At 36.6% G+C, this 16681-nt stretch overlaps 1 protein-coding gene across 1 annotated transcript in view; it reads right to left on the bottom strand.

Annotated features, from left to right (window-relative positions):
- The window catches only part of PTPRN2 (protein tyrosine phosphatase receptor type N2), a 663741-nt gene that overhangs the window by 420879 nt on the left and 226181 nt on the right, over positions 1 to 16681 (bottom strand). Inside the window, exons 4-5 of the mRNA XM_055804928.1 lie at positions 6983 to 7100; positions 2004 to 2166 (exon numbers count right to left, since the gene is read on the bottom strand). Of these exons, the coding sequence (XP_055660903.1) occupies positions 2004 to 2166; positions 6983 to 7100 (281 nt within the window). The remainder of the gene's footprint in view (positions 1 to 2003; positions 2167 to 6982; positions 7101 to 16681) is intronic.

The raw sequence follows: 16681 nt of genomic DNA, 5'->3' as shown, positions 1-16681 counted from the left end.
TTTAATCAGCAAAGTGCAAGAAAGTTAAAAAGATAAGATCTTGCTTCAGTTATTTAATGTAGGGTCATAACTAATCTAAACACAAACAAAGGTACTAAGATTTTTTGAAGCATGCAATTAAAGTGCCAAAGAGCCATTTTCAATTTCAAGTGATATGACCATATCAAATGCAGCTCTTACACTTACTTTCCTTCCTACTCTTTTCAAACTGTTAAATTTAATATTTTTTTTCTGCTTTCTGGAGTAGCAAAAATCCTGTTTTCTCTTTTGTTTAAATATTATTTCATTAATGATCCAATGAATCAAGGCACAAATACAGTGTCCGTCTTCTTTCTTTTTAAAGAACAGCAGTTGCATTTGATTTGCAGAGGACAGAGAAATGTCTCCAGGATTATTTAAAATTCATGACTGAGTGCTAATTTTTAAAATAATTTTCATTTGTAAATATATATTTTTTATATTACAGGTAACACATCTGATTCAGTGTCTGTTGTTTTAAAACGCTTTTCAGTAAACAGAAGTGTACAGTTTGCTCCTATACATGCTTCATTTCCAGATTTTCTCCTCTTTATCCCACTCCCCCAGGCTTCAGAGTACCCATCTCCATGGCAACACTCGATAAGGTTGGTGGGTGGTGTTATCACAGCAGGCTTCCCCACAGAAGGTCTCAACCATATGGATTATTTATGAACTTGCATGACAGCACCAGACCCACTGAAATACTTCTTGAGCAAGTTTTCTTGTCTCTGAAAGCCAGTGATTCAAAGCCGGGCATCCTCACTGCAGTCAGCGCCCATGAATAGAGAGTGCAGAAAAAGTACCATGAAAGCAGTCACTCATCCATCCCAAAAGCTGCCTTGCCACTGCCTATAGGTTCCTTACCCCTGATGAACACCTAATGACACACGCCATAAATCATAAGCTCTATATATGCCAATCAGTGAAATGGGAAACCTGCAGCTTCTGACAAGGATAGTAACATTTCAAGTTATGCCATCACTATATAGTTGATACAACTGATACTGTTGTTGGGAACTGGTGTTGCAGATACACTGCAGTAGTTCTGTGTCTCTGAGTTAGCGCCTAGAAAAAAAAAGTTTGGCTTTAACACTATGTTTTCTTTACCTGATTTTTTCCTAAAACTTCAGTATATTTTTTAGCTAAGGTGGTTGCATTTGCACTTTATTCATGCAAACAGCACATACAATTTATTTTTAAAGGATTGCTATAATAACAGCTTATTTCTTTAAATTAATAGAGTATTTTGGCTAAACACAATTTTCGAGCAAAAGATACAGGCCTGTAACGGTCTGTCATAAGCAACCCCTCCACCCAATCAGTTTTATAAATTTATCAAGCATCTTCGAGCAAGACAGATTTTCTCTAGGAAAGAAAAAAAAGTGTTTTAGTTCTCAAACAGGCATTTGTGTGTTTTTTTAAAAAATAGCCAATACTCAAGATTTAATGGTTGTGATTTATCTTCCTAGCTATCCGCATATTTCTAATGTATACATATGAACCGTAATTGGTCATGATAGGCTTTCTTTATAATCAATAAGGAGGAAATGTTGAGGCACAATTCATCTCAAAATCTACTCAAAGATTATGTTAATTGTACTCTGAGCACCATCAACTCCAGCAAGAATTCAAAGGGTAGTTCAGCCAGCTTTTTGGAGAGGAGCCACTCAGATGCTGCAAGAATGGTTTCAGATCAGTCAGTGAAGATGTTACCACCTTTATCCCACTCTTCCTCCTTCCTCACATACAATCCATCTCTAATTGAGATTAAATACTCCAGTTCAGAAAAGCTGTATTGTTTACAAGGGTGAAGATGACTCAGGTCATTCAGAGAGAACTTGATTAGTGCAGTTACGATAATCAGTTGGAGGAGGCAGTAAGAAAAAATGTCTGCTCTTGAGACAGAAGGGAAAACTGAAAAATAAGGAGAATTCAGAGAGGGAAGCCAAAATGACATAATGTGGTAACCACATTAGAAACACTACCTTGATAGAAGCTTTGTCATTTGTCTTCCTTGGGTATAAATTTGTAGTTGCAGACTGGGAGAGAATACCGAGATATTTAAGATATTGCTGAAGAGAATTGGCCAAGTCAACATCATTTTCCAGATCATAATTTCTTCCATTATCTGCATTCAGCCCCACAGTCCTGCACAGAAAAAGCAAGGAAAAAAAAAGTTACCAGCCTGTACAACATAACAAAGTGCCCAACTAAAAAGGCACTGCAAACCGCTGAAGTTAGTTCCATACACAACAGTCGCTCAAAAGCTTAGCAACCACAAAAGTATAGAAAATTCAATGTTTCAGCAAAAGTAAAAAAAATCTTGCACTATTAGCAATTTATTCCATGAATCAAAGTTAATGATCCAACAGGAAGTCAAATATAATGCTTACATCAAGGCAAAGCCATATTCAGAAGAAAAGAGAATGCTTGTAAAAAGAAAATATGGATCATTAAATTGCACCCCAAAGAAATATGAGATGGTTCTAAGATTTAAAAAAATTGCTGAATGATGATGAGATTCAACAACAATTTGGCCCTGCACCAATTTATGGAATACAGTGAGAATACTGGATGTGCAGAAATAACTGAGCAAGTCAGCTCCAGCAAACAGCTTAAAAAGGGAATAATGAGATTGAACAAGTATCTCTTTTGCTCTCCTCAGGTGCCCTCGATTCACAGGATGGCAGTGTTTCCTGAGTGGTTTAGACAGATCTTGGTGGCGTTTGCAAGGAAAAGCTAAAAATGTGATTAAACAACAGCAGTGTAGAGATGGTTATATGGGATTCAGAGCAGTGTCTGCAATGAATCTGAATTATTACTGGCTCTCCTCATCTATCTCAACAACATGTCAATGATGATGATAATTTGAATGTCAACACCAGTAACTATTTCATTCCTTGTGCAAGAAAGCAGAGAGGGTTCCAAGTCTGCTTTCTTCCCTGTGACACATTGTTTTGAGGGAAGTCACCTTTTTTGTGTCACCGTTTCCTACCCACACACCTACACACTTCCTCAGTGATGAACAGCTCCAGGTGGAAGAGCCTTCCAGCTCAGGGACACAAGTCATCATTTGACTTTCAACATGTCCATGCCACTGTAAGCAAAGTTTTATTCTACCAGCCCATGTCATGGTGCTTATGTAGGGGCACAGCTTGAGAGTGCTCTTATGTCCTTCCTTCCATGCTTACAGATTTATCAAATGCGTGTCCTGACTAATTTAATACCAATAAATGTAATTAATAATCTAATTTACAGTGGTAGCATTGCAACCAATAGTGCTTAGAGGGTTGCTTACTTTGACGTACCAGAAAAAACCTGCACCTCTCCCCAGTGTAAAACAACCCATCAAGTAACCAAACGCCAAGAAAACAAAGGTTTACTGCAAAGAGGACTATAGTGATCTTGATATAATTCACCATCAGTCTTGCTTAGTCCTCGTGCTCTTCATACTTTTTACTCTTATTCCAGAGCTTTAAATTCTGCCTTATGACGAACTGTGGACAGGCAGGTAACACTGTTCACCTCCTTTTCAACTTAAAGCCAGAGGAAAACTGTTCTACAGTTTTAGAAAGAGCTGGACAGTGTGCTTTCTGCTTCAATAGAGATGAACTAATCCAAAGAGGTGAAAGTTTCCCAGTTTCAAAACCTCATCTTTCATTCATCAATTAATTCCAACACCTATCTTCTCCGTTCTTTGCTAACTTTGAAAAGAAAAGGAGAATGGAAATACCAGACCAAATTCTGCCCTGAGGATTTCCACTGGAGCTAATGGGAAATGAATGCACAGATAAAAGTCAGTATTCAGGTTAGATTTTCAAGCCCTTATTTACAGTGTATAATCACACCGGTGATAGAAGCAAAGTTTGGGGTCAAAGACTTCTCATTTTTCTTATGGAGACAGTAATTACACTCAAATTGTGTCTAAATTCCACATCAGTTGTAGTATTTTATACTGTAAACTTTTAGACATTTAAAAAGTCTAACAAAGCATTACATTTAATTTGATGACAACTTTCATGAAATCCTATTAACACATCTGAAAGATTGTAAAAAAAATTTGTAGTTCACTAGTATATCACTGTTGTTCACCTTATTAACACAAAAACACATTAAGTGAGCTATTATTGCAACCAAATTAAAACATTTCTTTTAAATTTGATAAAGTGATATTGGAAAATGAATGAACAGAAGAAATGAGTTCTTCCTGTGCACTTATTTGGAAGCATTTTCAGTTTAAATTTGTTCTGAAAAAGGACTTTGCATACAATGAACTTTAGGGTATAAAGACAATAACATATATAATTATTTAGCCACAGAAATAATTCTATATTTGCTACAAAAACCCAATACTTTAGGAGCTTTTGTGCGGAAATATCTAAATCACTGCACCTCAGATATTTCTAGAATGTTGTCAATAAATACCAAACTTTTTAGAATAATGTTTCTCCCTTTAAAATGCTGTGAGAATCTTATTACTGACTTAATGATGGTTATATTATGGAAATAATGCTATACACCATTTCATACATTGAAGTTTGCTGGAAACATTTGTGGTTTTGCCTAATTGCACCAATGAACACAACTGACATTTATTCCCTGTGTGCAGAATGGACTCTTTTCCTTTATCTTGGATCCTCTTTCAAGAGTGGGGTTTTTTTGAAATTTAATAAGGGCCCAGGAAATACCGTGTACACTCCAGTTAGCCACCAAAGAAAGAACTTTCATCTTGAAATCAAGCTCCCAGTTTTAGCATTTTGTTAAGATGAAATCCATGTCTTCTGTTTCATCAGATTTCATACGCACTAATTTAGCCTAAGTCAATTTACCTTTCAAGTGTCTGAGTCTATTTTCTCGCTCTCACTAGCTCTGTGGGGATTAATGACTCATTAGTATGACTTCATATTGTCTTATTACACACGGTTTCCCTTAATAAAAGGTCTTCCTGCCATAATGTTTCTTTGATAATTAGATACCTACACCAAGTTGCTTTTTTTAATTATTTAATTATTATCTGATAACATTTTAGCAAGTGCATTGAGCACACCGAGCATATAGCAAACTTGATGAGAATCTACAAGGTGCCAGAGGAAAAGTTCCTACTGTTCCCTGACCTACAGAATATATTGTAAATGGCAACAAGAAAAATCAATTAATGCTTTAAACTGTTGGCACATAAGATAATGCTTTCAGAAGCACAGCTTGGTAACTTCAGAAAATCTATCCACAATAGGAATGGCTATAAGTGGAACACATTTGAAATTCTGATGTTCCTAAAGTGTCAATAAACAAAATGGGTTATTTTTTTAACATACAGTTCTAGCTAAAATGCAAAACAGCTCAAACCTGATCACAACAGGAAGTCCTAAAAGCGATCATCTGTTTGTTCTCAGTCTAAAAACTAAATTATTTCTTATATCTTCTTGTACTTTTTATTTTTGTGTAACTATGAATCTGGAACACTGCAGAATACAGGCTTGATCTCATGGAAATCTGGCCTATTTTATCTTACTCTCATGAATAAAAGTTTCAGATACACTTATTCTAAAAAAAATCCCCCAGAAGATATTAAGAATCATTTCTGATACCATGTACAGAGAGTAATCCATACAGTAACAGCATTTTGTGTACCTAAGATTTTGTGTATCTAAGCAGCAGAAACATGTTTATGGATTCAACCGCATGTTGTTGTCACCTTTATGATAATCTATAGATCAGTATCTTCTGTAGAAGTTAAGTTTCTATTCTACTGTACTCCTGAAATGTATAGTGCTGTAATTTTAAGGAATGCTTTTGAATCAGCAAAAATGTGAAATATGGCGTCAGATTCTATGAATTTAAACTAAAGAGGCAAACACAGCTGAAGCCACTGAAGTATCAATTAAACAGCATTTTTATTTCCATAGAATAGAAATCTAGAAAAGGAAATTTTTTGCGGTATATGCAAAATACATACTGCAGTATCGGAATATCTAAAGTCCAACATTTATCTTGCCCATCAAAGCCAGAAGTTCCAGCTTTGATCCACTATGAAGAAAGTTTTCTAACAAAAAACACTTTCTTTTAATTTCATGAATTTTGAGATTGCTTTTCTTAAAATCATGCAGGAGAAAGTAAAATTTACCATTTTTAATGTTCCTAAAATTTTATGCATTTTAAAATTTTCTTCTGGGTATGTGTGATTGAGTTGCACTTAAAAGCCTGCAGGACAAACCAGACATAACAAAATACATATGTGTATCTGTGTATCAAGTTGATATAATTGCAGGTCCTATAGCCATAACATTCTACAGAATTATAGACGTGCCTCTTGCCACCAGTAACTGCTAAGTCACGCCTCAATATCTTTCAAGCCATGAGGAAAATAGCTTCTATAATGCAAAGAATAGATAAAAATGTCCCAACACTGTTTTCTGTCATGGGAACTTGCATGAATCTCTCCTTCCTGGACAAACTTTGCAACTAAGCTTAGAGTCTATGGACTTCAAATCAATTACAGCTATGTTTTGGAAGACTATGAGTCTGAAAATATAATTACTTGCCCAGAATGTCATTCAATGCTTCTTGTTTCTTTTTGTTGGCTTTTTCCAGAATAAAATGTCTCCTGTGGTCGAGCTGCTATACAAGTCTGCCTTTTTAAGCCAGTCATAAGTAGAGCTCATAAGTAGGCTGAACTGACACTAGACACTGCATAAACGGGATAAAAGACCTGATATTTTGAATTCTGACACCTAAATTAACAGAAGGTGTGTTTTCCTGATTTGCTGATAATCAGAAGAACAGGGTTGAGGGTTTTCATTCATTCTGTCTGGTGTTTTCTGTGCTGTTGTACAACTGGTTTTCCTTTCTCATATAGATAGTGGTTTTGGTGATGTGTTTAATTCAGCTTCAGTGCCTATCTATTTCTTATCATTCACAAATCCTCCCAAAAACCTACCAGGCAAAACCACCATTGAAGACTTACCTTCCCATGTCAGAGCCTTCAGATGCAAATATATCAGGGTTCCTGGTGTGTATTTTGTGAATGGTTGAGAGTTCCTGACCAATCACATGCTGCGTATAATCGTCTCGCCAGGTAAAACCTGATAAATAATGAAACAAACAATCAAACAGAATCAAAACTATTAAAGTTTGGCAAAAATGTATCTTATATAAATAATATTAAAAGAAAGAAAAAAGAAAAAAGAAGCTTTGTCCAAGTGTGTTGTGGTTTAACCCTGGCTGGCAATTTAGTACCACACAGCCACTCGCTCACTCCCCCCTCACCCAGAGGGGTGGGGAGGAAAGTTGGAGAGGAATGTAAAACTTGAGGGTTGAGATAAGAACAATTTAATAATTGAAAAAGGAAAAATAAATGAAAGAACAATAATAACAATTGATGACAGTACTGATGTACTGATGATGAAAGTACTGATGACAGTAACGGTTATAATGAAAAGTGGAAGGGAAAGAATAAAATCCAGAGGGAAAGGAAGAAAGGAACACATAGTGCACGGGGCAGCTGCTCAGCACCCACCCACCGATGCCCGGCCAGTCCCTGAGCCATGACCTGCCCCCCCGGCCAACCCCCAGGTATATACACCCAGCATGGCGTCCCATGGTGTGGAACACCTCTTTGGCTAGTTTGGGTCAGCAGACCTGGCTGTGTCCCCTCCCAGCTCCTTGTGCCCCTCCAGTCTTTTCCCTAGCAAGGCCTGAAGAACTGAAAAGTCTCACATCAAAGCCAGAACACAGCACTGTACCAGCTCCTAAGAAAATAATTAACTCCATCCCAGCTGAAATCAGGACAAAGTGGAACCCAAGAATGAACTACAAATTCTTCTCTTCTGTGTGAAATTATGTTAATCAAACTTTCCCTACAATGGAAGGCAGGCAGTAGATGATGTGAGGAGGTTCTGAAAAACTTTCAATAGAATTTTAGCAAGTTACAAACCAGCTTCAGTAGATAAAAAGGGTTACTTTGGATAGCTATGGAAAAGTTATCTCACTAGCTGGTATCTGTTGAAAGGTTGCTTTGCTTCTTCCCCATACACAGCACACTGTACCTTCTCTGTTTTCTCCATGAAACAATGCTTTTATAACATTAAGGAGCTAGTACTGCAATGGAAATACTATTTTGAGTTTTAGTATAACACATGTGGAGGTCAACTGATGTTATCTTTATACTATAATGTGACAAAGAACTTTACAACAAGGGGGAAGTGCAACTGTGAGGACAAATTCCAGTGATTACTTATTAATTACATGCACTGCCAATCTCATAGTAATTATACTTGAAATAATGGTGTAACTCCAAACATAATTGTTACCCAATTTGTAGATTTTAGATGTTACGGTAACACTTCAGTTCATAGAACTTTCCCATGCAATTATCTGTAATTATCGAAAAACTAAATATTACATAATTGAAGAGAAATTCTGCTTCTATGCCATGCACAGTAAAACACCACAAAACACTCGATTCAGTAAAAGTTCTAGAGATGGCTACCCTGCCATCTCTATCTTCCTGTAAGAAACCACTTAAAGCAAAATCCTCTCTAGCACCAGATGAAAGGGGATGTATCTCACTGCCAGAATCAGCCTCAGAAAGGGGATTTTTGGTTCAGTCCCTATTTCATACATATGTTATAAATTTAATCACCATTGGCAGCCAACGTCAGATCTGTTGGTATAGAGCAGTCTCTTCAGATGCAGCTAAAGCATCATGAGTCAGTCTCAGCAGAACCCAGAACTTGGCCACCTCGCTCCTTGGATGAGTGCTGTATTCAGTGGGCTATTAAAAAAAAGGAATGTGTTCAGTTTATTTCACCCTATTGAGGTGGAGTTTATTGCCTGCTTACTTAATCCCAGAAGTAAAAAAGAATTATAAGCATGACATTTGTCCATTCTGCCAAAGCAGACAGTTCTGAGAATGCAGAAATAAAACTTTATTTAATAAATATTTACCAAATGTTAAGCCTAAGGAGTAGATACTTAAATAAGTTGGGTATAAGATTTAGACAGGCCTAGGAAGAATTCAAACTGTGCTGTTCTTTGAGATTTAGACAAGTTTTAGGAAATAAAGTTCCCATTTGGGCAGGATTTAGGTGGACTGCATCTCAGATTATTTTTTTTTTAAATTAATGAAAATACTACTAATAAACAGTCTAGAATGGCTTTAACAAACAAAAAAGCCCTCTGACACCTCTCTGACACTCTGCTTTTGCTCCTCCTTTCTCCTTTTCTTAAATAAAAATGTTACTCAAGTTTATTGATGAAACGCTTCACCTGAAATCATGCTAGATGTTAATGGCTACAGTAAATTACTTCAGACCCTAGGGAGGTGGAAGAATCTTTATCTAAGCTATTTTTAGACCGGATTCATCCTTTCCAAATGCAAATTTTACCTTTTCAAATGTCCCATGTAGTAGATGGATTCAAATAATTTTACAAATCTTAATCTAAGGATGCTCATAGTATGTTCTTACATGAATACCCAAAAATGAGTCAACATGTACCTATGACTGTTTTGTTGTAGTGTATTAAAATTATTTTTACATGAAAGTTTATGTTCAAGTTTACTTCTCTGCTGCCTAGCACTACACATTTCTGGTTTTTTTTTTATAAATTCATGTGGGAGGAGAAACTACGATAACATTCAAGTTTAGAAGAATGTGCAACAAAAGATGTTCAGCCAAAATACATATATATTAAAATAATTAGCATAGCCATAAAGCTACTAATTTATTAACTATGTGTCCAAAATCACTACCATTTTACTTTGTAACTCTAAGCCAATGCTAGCACTATTAAAGGCTAAAAAGTACACAATACATAACATAAACTTTGAAGAAAAATACACAGGATTACTCTGAATAGTTTTGTACAAATTAAAGCAAGAAGAGTTATGTGAGGTACCTGTGTACAGGCAGAATGCTCACTTCTCTCAGTCCTGAGCAATATAACTGGCTGCAGACAGAGGGTTCAATGCTTAGGTTTTCATGCCTCCACAAAACAAAGCTTTTGGTAAAAAGACATAAGAAACCACTGCAATCCCAGTTCTCAATGGTCGTGATGATGGTGTACCTTTTGTTAACTTTGGTGTATTTTCTGTCTCCTGCAGCACTACTTTAACATTTTCTCCTAATGTATTTGAAACCAGTGCAAGTATACCATCCTTAATACTGTAAAAGAACACAACTGTTGCATTAAAAGAGAGTAAAAAAGGTGAAATTGAAACAGAATACTTGCTACAGAGCTTAAGAAACTAGACTTAAGGGAATATGCCCTCTCAACTGTATCTGCTAGCACTTCTAACTCACATAAGAATTAGAACAAGACATGGATGAAAAATGCAAATTTTAACTAATTCAAAAATCCTCTTGTCAATAAATTAATATTCCTGTTTCTTAAGCAGCTATCTCAGGAACGACAATGTATCTAAAGCTAACCTTATGCCAATCATTTTCCAGCATTGTTCCAGCTTCAAAAAAATCTCTCCCACACACTGAGCTCAATAAAACAGCACATTCAGGAACCATAATGCCACACTGACAGCTGCAATCAGAATTAAGGTTGAGAAGGAGCATATGACGCCGTATGGCGATTTCCTGTTCCCTTTGTCTCTGCCGTCACACCTAGCGCCAGCTCCTGGCTCACGACCCAATTATTACAATTTATCTCCACCGGCTGAGCAGGATCACAGCAGTGCTCCTGTACACGCATTACTTCCATGTCACTAACGGGGAACGGTATGGGGGGATGTCCAACCCCTGATTAACCATCCCTCCTGCTGCAGGTCTGCCCTGGACCTGTGTCTCCCAACCGTGAATTCCCACAGACAGGCAATTCCAGGGAAAAAGAGGAGTCCAGCAGACATGGGAGTGACGCAAATACTACGACAACAACAGCAGCAGATATAAAATTGCTCTCAGTTGAAGAGCATTGATAGGAGTGGACTCCACAAAAATTGCCATTGATACAAATTTTCCACAAAAAAAGTAGCACTTTTCAGTGGTGTCAGAGCCCAAGGTTTAATTCTAATTTAATTGTAATTGATATTCCATAACCTAAACGTATGTAGAAAGGGAATACTGATGTAGAGACAGTGAAGACAAGTCGTTAAGACCTTTAGTAAACCAAACCTGCACATCAAAACCAATGAGGTGCTCCAGATACAACGCAGTCTTTCCTTATTATCATCATGTATCTCCTGGGATCTTTTCTTTCTACAGCAAAATTAATTATTATTATTACCCATGACTACAAAAATAATAATGAAATTATTATTGTTTAGGTCCCCATTATGTTCAACACTTAGCAATGACTATGCCAACACAGACTATAGGAATTATTTTATTAATTGATATCAAATCAAAAGCAAGCAGTGTAAATAGTGAAGAAAATATTTTTCACAGATTCACACTGGTGAAGGTGATATTAGTTTCTTTCTCCAAAATGAAAGTCAAAATTGTTTTCACATTTATCATACATTTTCACTTTTAACTTGCTTAATTAGCTTTGCTGCTCTACCAATTACACAGAATTATTGAAAGATAATCAGAATTCAAATATGTATTTCTTTCTCTTGGCTGTTCAATTTTTCTAAGTAATGGCATTCTTTCCTTTGATTTTGACTGTTTTTCATCTTAGAGAAACTCGATGTCTCTTCAAATGTACCTGACCACATCTTTCATGCATGTAAATTGTATTACCAACTGTTGAAAACACTAATCTGCTGCTTTTCTCTCTCAACTTATTTTAGTTCGGAATTATTCATACAAATAATCTTCACCCCCTCTGAAGGCTAAGCAAGAAAAACATCAGCTCTTTAACTCTGCAAAGGAGTTCTGGTATAAATCAGTAGAGCCCAATTTACAGAAACAACAGTTCTCACTGCCCAAATATTTGGCTGTGCAAATCTTCCTGCTTGTGCTGTCGACCCTTTTCCTGACTCTCCTGGCTGAGGCTGCATAGGGCTCTGCAGGCAAATCTAGCAAAACCTGTGTCTGACAGGCTAACACTATAAGACTGAAATCCAACATTATTTTTCTGCATCAATATATTAGCAACAAAGTTATTTTATTGTACCAAGGCCATTCAAAGTGGCAGGAGATTATTATATATTGGCAGAAACCTATATATTAACACTTGATCTGCCTTTGTCAGGAAAATCACTGTATAAAGGCCAAAAAACCTCAGAAGTTTTCAGACTTGAAGCCAGAACATGTACTATTTTTGAGTTGTGACATTATTTTTTCCCCCAATTTTGGTAACATTATTTTGTCCCTACACGGTGGATGATACAATAGTTTTTTCACTGAACTACCTTCAACTGCTACTTCATTTCAGCTAGGAAACTCTCAGTTGTAGAGCTCAGAGACTTTCATTCCCCATGCCATGTGTTGCAAATTGTTAATGCCTACTTTAGCTGTCAGAACGGCTGCAGAATTGGGAATGATTTGCTTTCTTCCCTATTTTCACAACAGACAGGTCAACATACAGACATGCCTTTCTGCAAGCTGCCTTTCCACATTCTCCAGAGGAGCTGCACTTGTTCTCATCCCGGACCTCCATTTTCAGAGCTCAAGGACATACCCAATAAGGTTCACATGTTTCAGCACTGGCTAAGTAGAAATTGCAGCTTTAATGCTGAGTTTGCTCTGTGTATAACAAAATTAATTCTTTCAACTGCTATATTTTCTACCTAAAAATGCAGCCAAAAGATAAAATCCTGACATTTCCTCTTACAAGAAAAGAAAACCATAACTTCTTCCCAAAGCAATTTTGCAATACAATTTGCAATGGCAGGTTATGGAAAAAATAGTAAGAGAGAAGTTAAACCCACCTCTTAAACCACAACCTTTTATTCCCCTGTAACTTTGGCTTGGAATATTCGTTTGTTCTGAAAAGTGAGACTAAGGATGGTTTCTACAAAATTGGAAAAAAATCTGTCAAGACAGTTTTGCACTACACTTACACGAAAACTTACTCTAATTAAATGTGTTTGCTCTGGTTAAACACTGTATTGTCTTCTAGATGAAAAGAAAATCTGGTATAGACTGTATTTGAAGAACAACTGAGAATTATAAGCAGTCTTCACCACTCTTGTTCAATCCATTTCAGCAGGAACTGTGGTCACTCTCTCCTGGAAATCCTCAGGAGCTTTTGTTTTTTCCTTCCCTTTTCCACTGCATTCCCCAGCAGCAGTTCTGAGTACCAGATTTGCATCGGTGAGTTTGTTGCCATCTTTTGGAGCTTCTAGTGAGATTTTTATAATATGCAAGAATTTTAGTCGCTGCATTCAGCAGCGATTCACTCACACTCACAGGCAAATAGCTTCCATTTGAATGAACAGATGAAAGGGCTGCCTAAGGATTACAGTTTCAAATTTTCATATATTGTTTTATTATACATAAAAGTGATAATCTCCATAGAATTAAATTACCAGCATGATCTGCTTACAGCTCTGATTTTAATTTACTCTAAGTAACTATCCCAGAAGGTGTAGGGAAGGCTTTTCTCTTCAGTTTTTTTGGAATTTCTATTATTTGAAAAAGCCAAATGAGTGCTTCATTTGCCAAGGAGATTATAAAATGCTCTCACAGGACTCAGTATGCAATGTTTTCTTACCTTTATTTCAGCTCTTGTAGGCAGCTACAAATAATTGGTTTATACAAGAGAAATTTTCTAAGTGTTACATAAGATTTTTCTGCCACTGGAGCTGATAGTAATAAAAGAATAATATGATAATGCAAAATATATCATCTAACTACCAACTAGAATAGGCTACTTTCCAAAGACTAGAACAGAATGGATACGCAGAAAATACTTCCCAAATCATTGAGATAAATCCCATGCTATTCACCATGTTATATAATCCTTTTCACAAATTGATGACCCTCAACCTGAAAGCAGATGGTTCCATTCACAGAAATGCTTTTTAGGAATGAAGATATGCAAAAAGGGGGCTTCTTGAGTAGTTACTTTATATTATTGTTCAACTTTAATTTAACTCAGGTTCAGTTGAATCTTTAACTTGAACGGCTCTCTGTGATGTCTAGGCTGTGAAATATTTATAAAAAAACCCCAATCAAATGTAATACATGGTGAGCAATAAAGGTGCAGCTTCTATTTCTCAATTTCCTTCTGACCCTGGACTATGCACAGACATTTCCTCAGCGCTTTCAGCCCAAGGAGTTTTCATGAACATGAGGAAATATTCACATGCACCCAAAATAGTGATACTAAAATAAAGATGAGACTGCTTTGCTTGTTTCACTGAGCTTTGAACCCACCTGTGTTAGCCGACAATCACATCCAAGTGCATGTGACTATTTCAGATTTAACTCCAAAAGCCTGACGTTAGTTCTACACTGCAAGACAGCTCTTTTTACTACATTAATGCTCTGAAATCTCCTTTTAGAATAAGAAGTGGTGAGGTTTCATTTTCTGTTGAAATATCTTTCATTTTTTTCTGTTCCCTTCTCCTTCCTTTTCTACCTTATTATTCCTTTCTGAGATGTTGTACACCACTCTAAACTATCATTCATTCATCTCATAATGCAGGATCTCTTTAGTATGCAGAAATTGGTTGTAATGCTAGACTGTACAATGCTAAGAATGGAGATATTGTCCAAATAGTAGTTAACAATGCATATAAAATCAGCAGGTCTTCCTTCTCATTTTATTTTATCCATTTCATTTCATGCTAACAGTAGGATGACAGCCTTATTTTCATGAAAAATATAGTTTCTGGGAAAGGAATTCTGAAGTGCCTTCAGTCTGGGAATTAAAACATCACCTGTAACAAGGTAGAATTGGTCAGAAACGTCCTGGCACTTCAGTAAGTATAGAAAATTAAGTGGATATACAGGTTACACATATTCTAGCAAATTCATCTCAGATCTACAGTTCTTCATGTATTTTTAAATGTCTACAAGCAGAAGTGTTCTTTCAGCTCCACGTATTGGTTCTCACCCCCATTTTGTGTAACTGCTGAACTCTCATTGATGTTTGTGAAAAATCAATTTTCAGCTGTCAGAGGAGTGCTTTCAATTGCACAAGTGAAGTCAATATAGGGGAGTGCCAAACTGGGCAGCACAGCAAAGGCTGCAGATGCAAATGCATCTCCACATTTGGTTCTGAATATAAGTCTTTAAGACTGATGTACAGACCACTGTACCAGCAGTACAGAGGGAACGTTAGAATGAGTCAGAGCAAAGCCTTCTACAGGATTATCACAGCGTATCACGCAGGGAAATCTGACATACTTGAAACACTTTCCCTAGCGAGGGCCTTTGGTCTCCTACTCACCATGCTCTGTTCTGCATGAAAAGCAATACAAATTAAAGCAGGAAAAAGGTAATACTTTTTTATTTTAGATGATAAGCAGAAAGCCTCTATATAGTTTGTTTGGAACCATAGCCTTCATTTTCCACTTTTAAGCCACTTCTCTTGGACTGTAAATTCCTCCAGGAAAAGGCCATATATCACATGCATTTGTACAGTCTCTTTCTAAAGCAGTAACAACAATAACAATTATTGTTATTGTTGCTATTACTATTAATAAAAGCACAGCAGTTGCAGAAGTTAGGGTTCCCTTTGGAATCTTGTAAAGATCTTGGTGGCTGAAAGCCAGGAGTTTTCCAGGGAAGTACATTAGCCAAGCCTGTTTGCCTGAAGCAATGATGAACAATCTGCAGGTCACACTTCTCTCCCAAAAACCTGATTAGTGCTCCTCAGGTTTCAGTTTTAATTCCCCCCGTGTACAGAAAATACACCGTGAATTTGTGCAGCCCTGAAAGGCATTTTCAGCCAGAGGAGTATTTGAATTATCTTTTTTTTATTCTCTTGTGCACATAAACTTTTTGAGTTTTGACCTTCCAACAACTGCAACAGCAAGGCACTTTACATTGCATGACAGATATTTTTTTCATTTAAGCATTTTTAGTCTTTGCATTTCAGGGCTCTGATTTACAAGCTGATTACAATTAACAAATTACTGCACCACTCGTCAGCTAAGGTACAGTGTCTGCCCATGTACTTAGCTGGTGTCCGTGGGTAAAAATGAGGCAATTTAACTTATTTTAGCCAATAATAGAAATGATTTAGTTAGATAAGCTCTGACTGAAATGATTTCCTACCTGGTGTTCATTTTCCCTCCCTTGTTTCATGGAGATAATACCTCACTAAGCTTTAATAACATCTTTGGACAATTCATATAATGCTGATTCATGAAGTCACATTGATGATTTGTCAGCTACATGCACTCTGATTTCTAGTTCTTTCTAGCTTCTTTACTGCCTTCTGGGGTTGATGTCTCTGAATACTTAAAAAATGCCATGCTATGAGCTGTGATTCAGTTTTACCACGATGTATCACAATGCTACTAAAAAGCAGATTTTTTTAAAATCTCTGAATTAGTTTTTGAACAAGACCATTGATGAATTAAAATACTGACACTGAAAGATCTGGAACAATCAGATATGAACTTAGAGCCCCTAAAATTCGAGTCTTTGTGAGCAGGGTTCCAGCTGATGCCCATTCATAACAAATCACTTCAAAAAGCTTCATCACTTTTTGCTCATCACCATCAAGAGATGCTAGGTTTAAATGTCATTTACTAAAAACTGTCATTAACAAAATGCCTCAAAACATGCAATGATGACATAACAGTGAAATA

This window comes from Falco peregrinus, chromosome 5 (genome assembly GCF_023634155.1).
Source record: "Falco peregrinus isolate bFalPer1 chromosome 5, bFalPer1.pri, whole genome shotgun sequence".
In the NCBI taxonomy this organism is placed as follows: Eukaryota; Metazoa; Chordata; class Aves; order Falconiformes; family Falconidae; genus Falco; species Falco peregrinus.
This window is presented reverse-complemented; position numbering and strand designations above follow the sequence as displayed.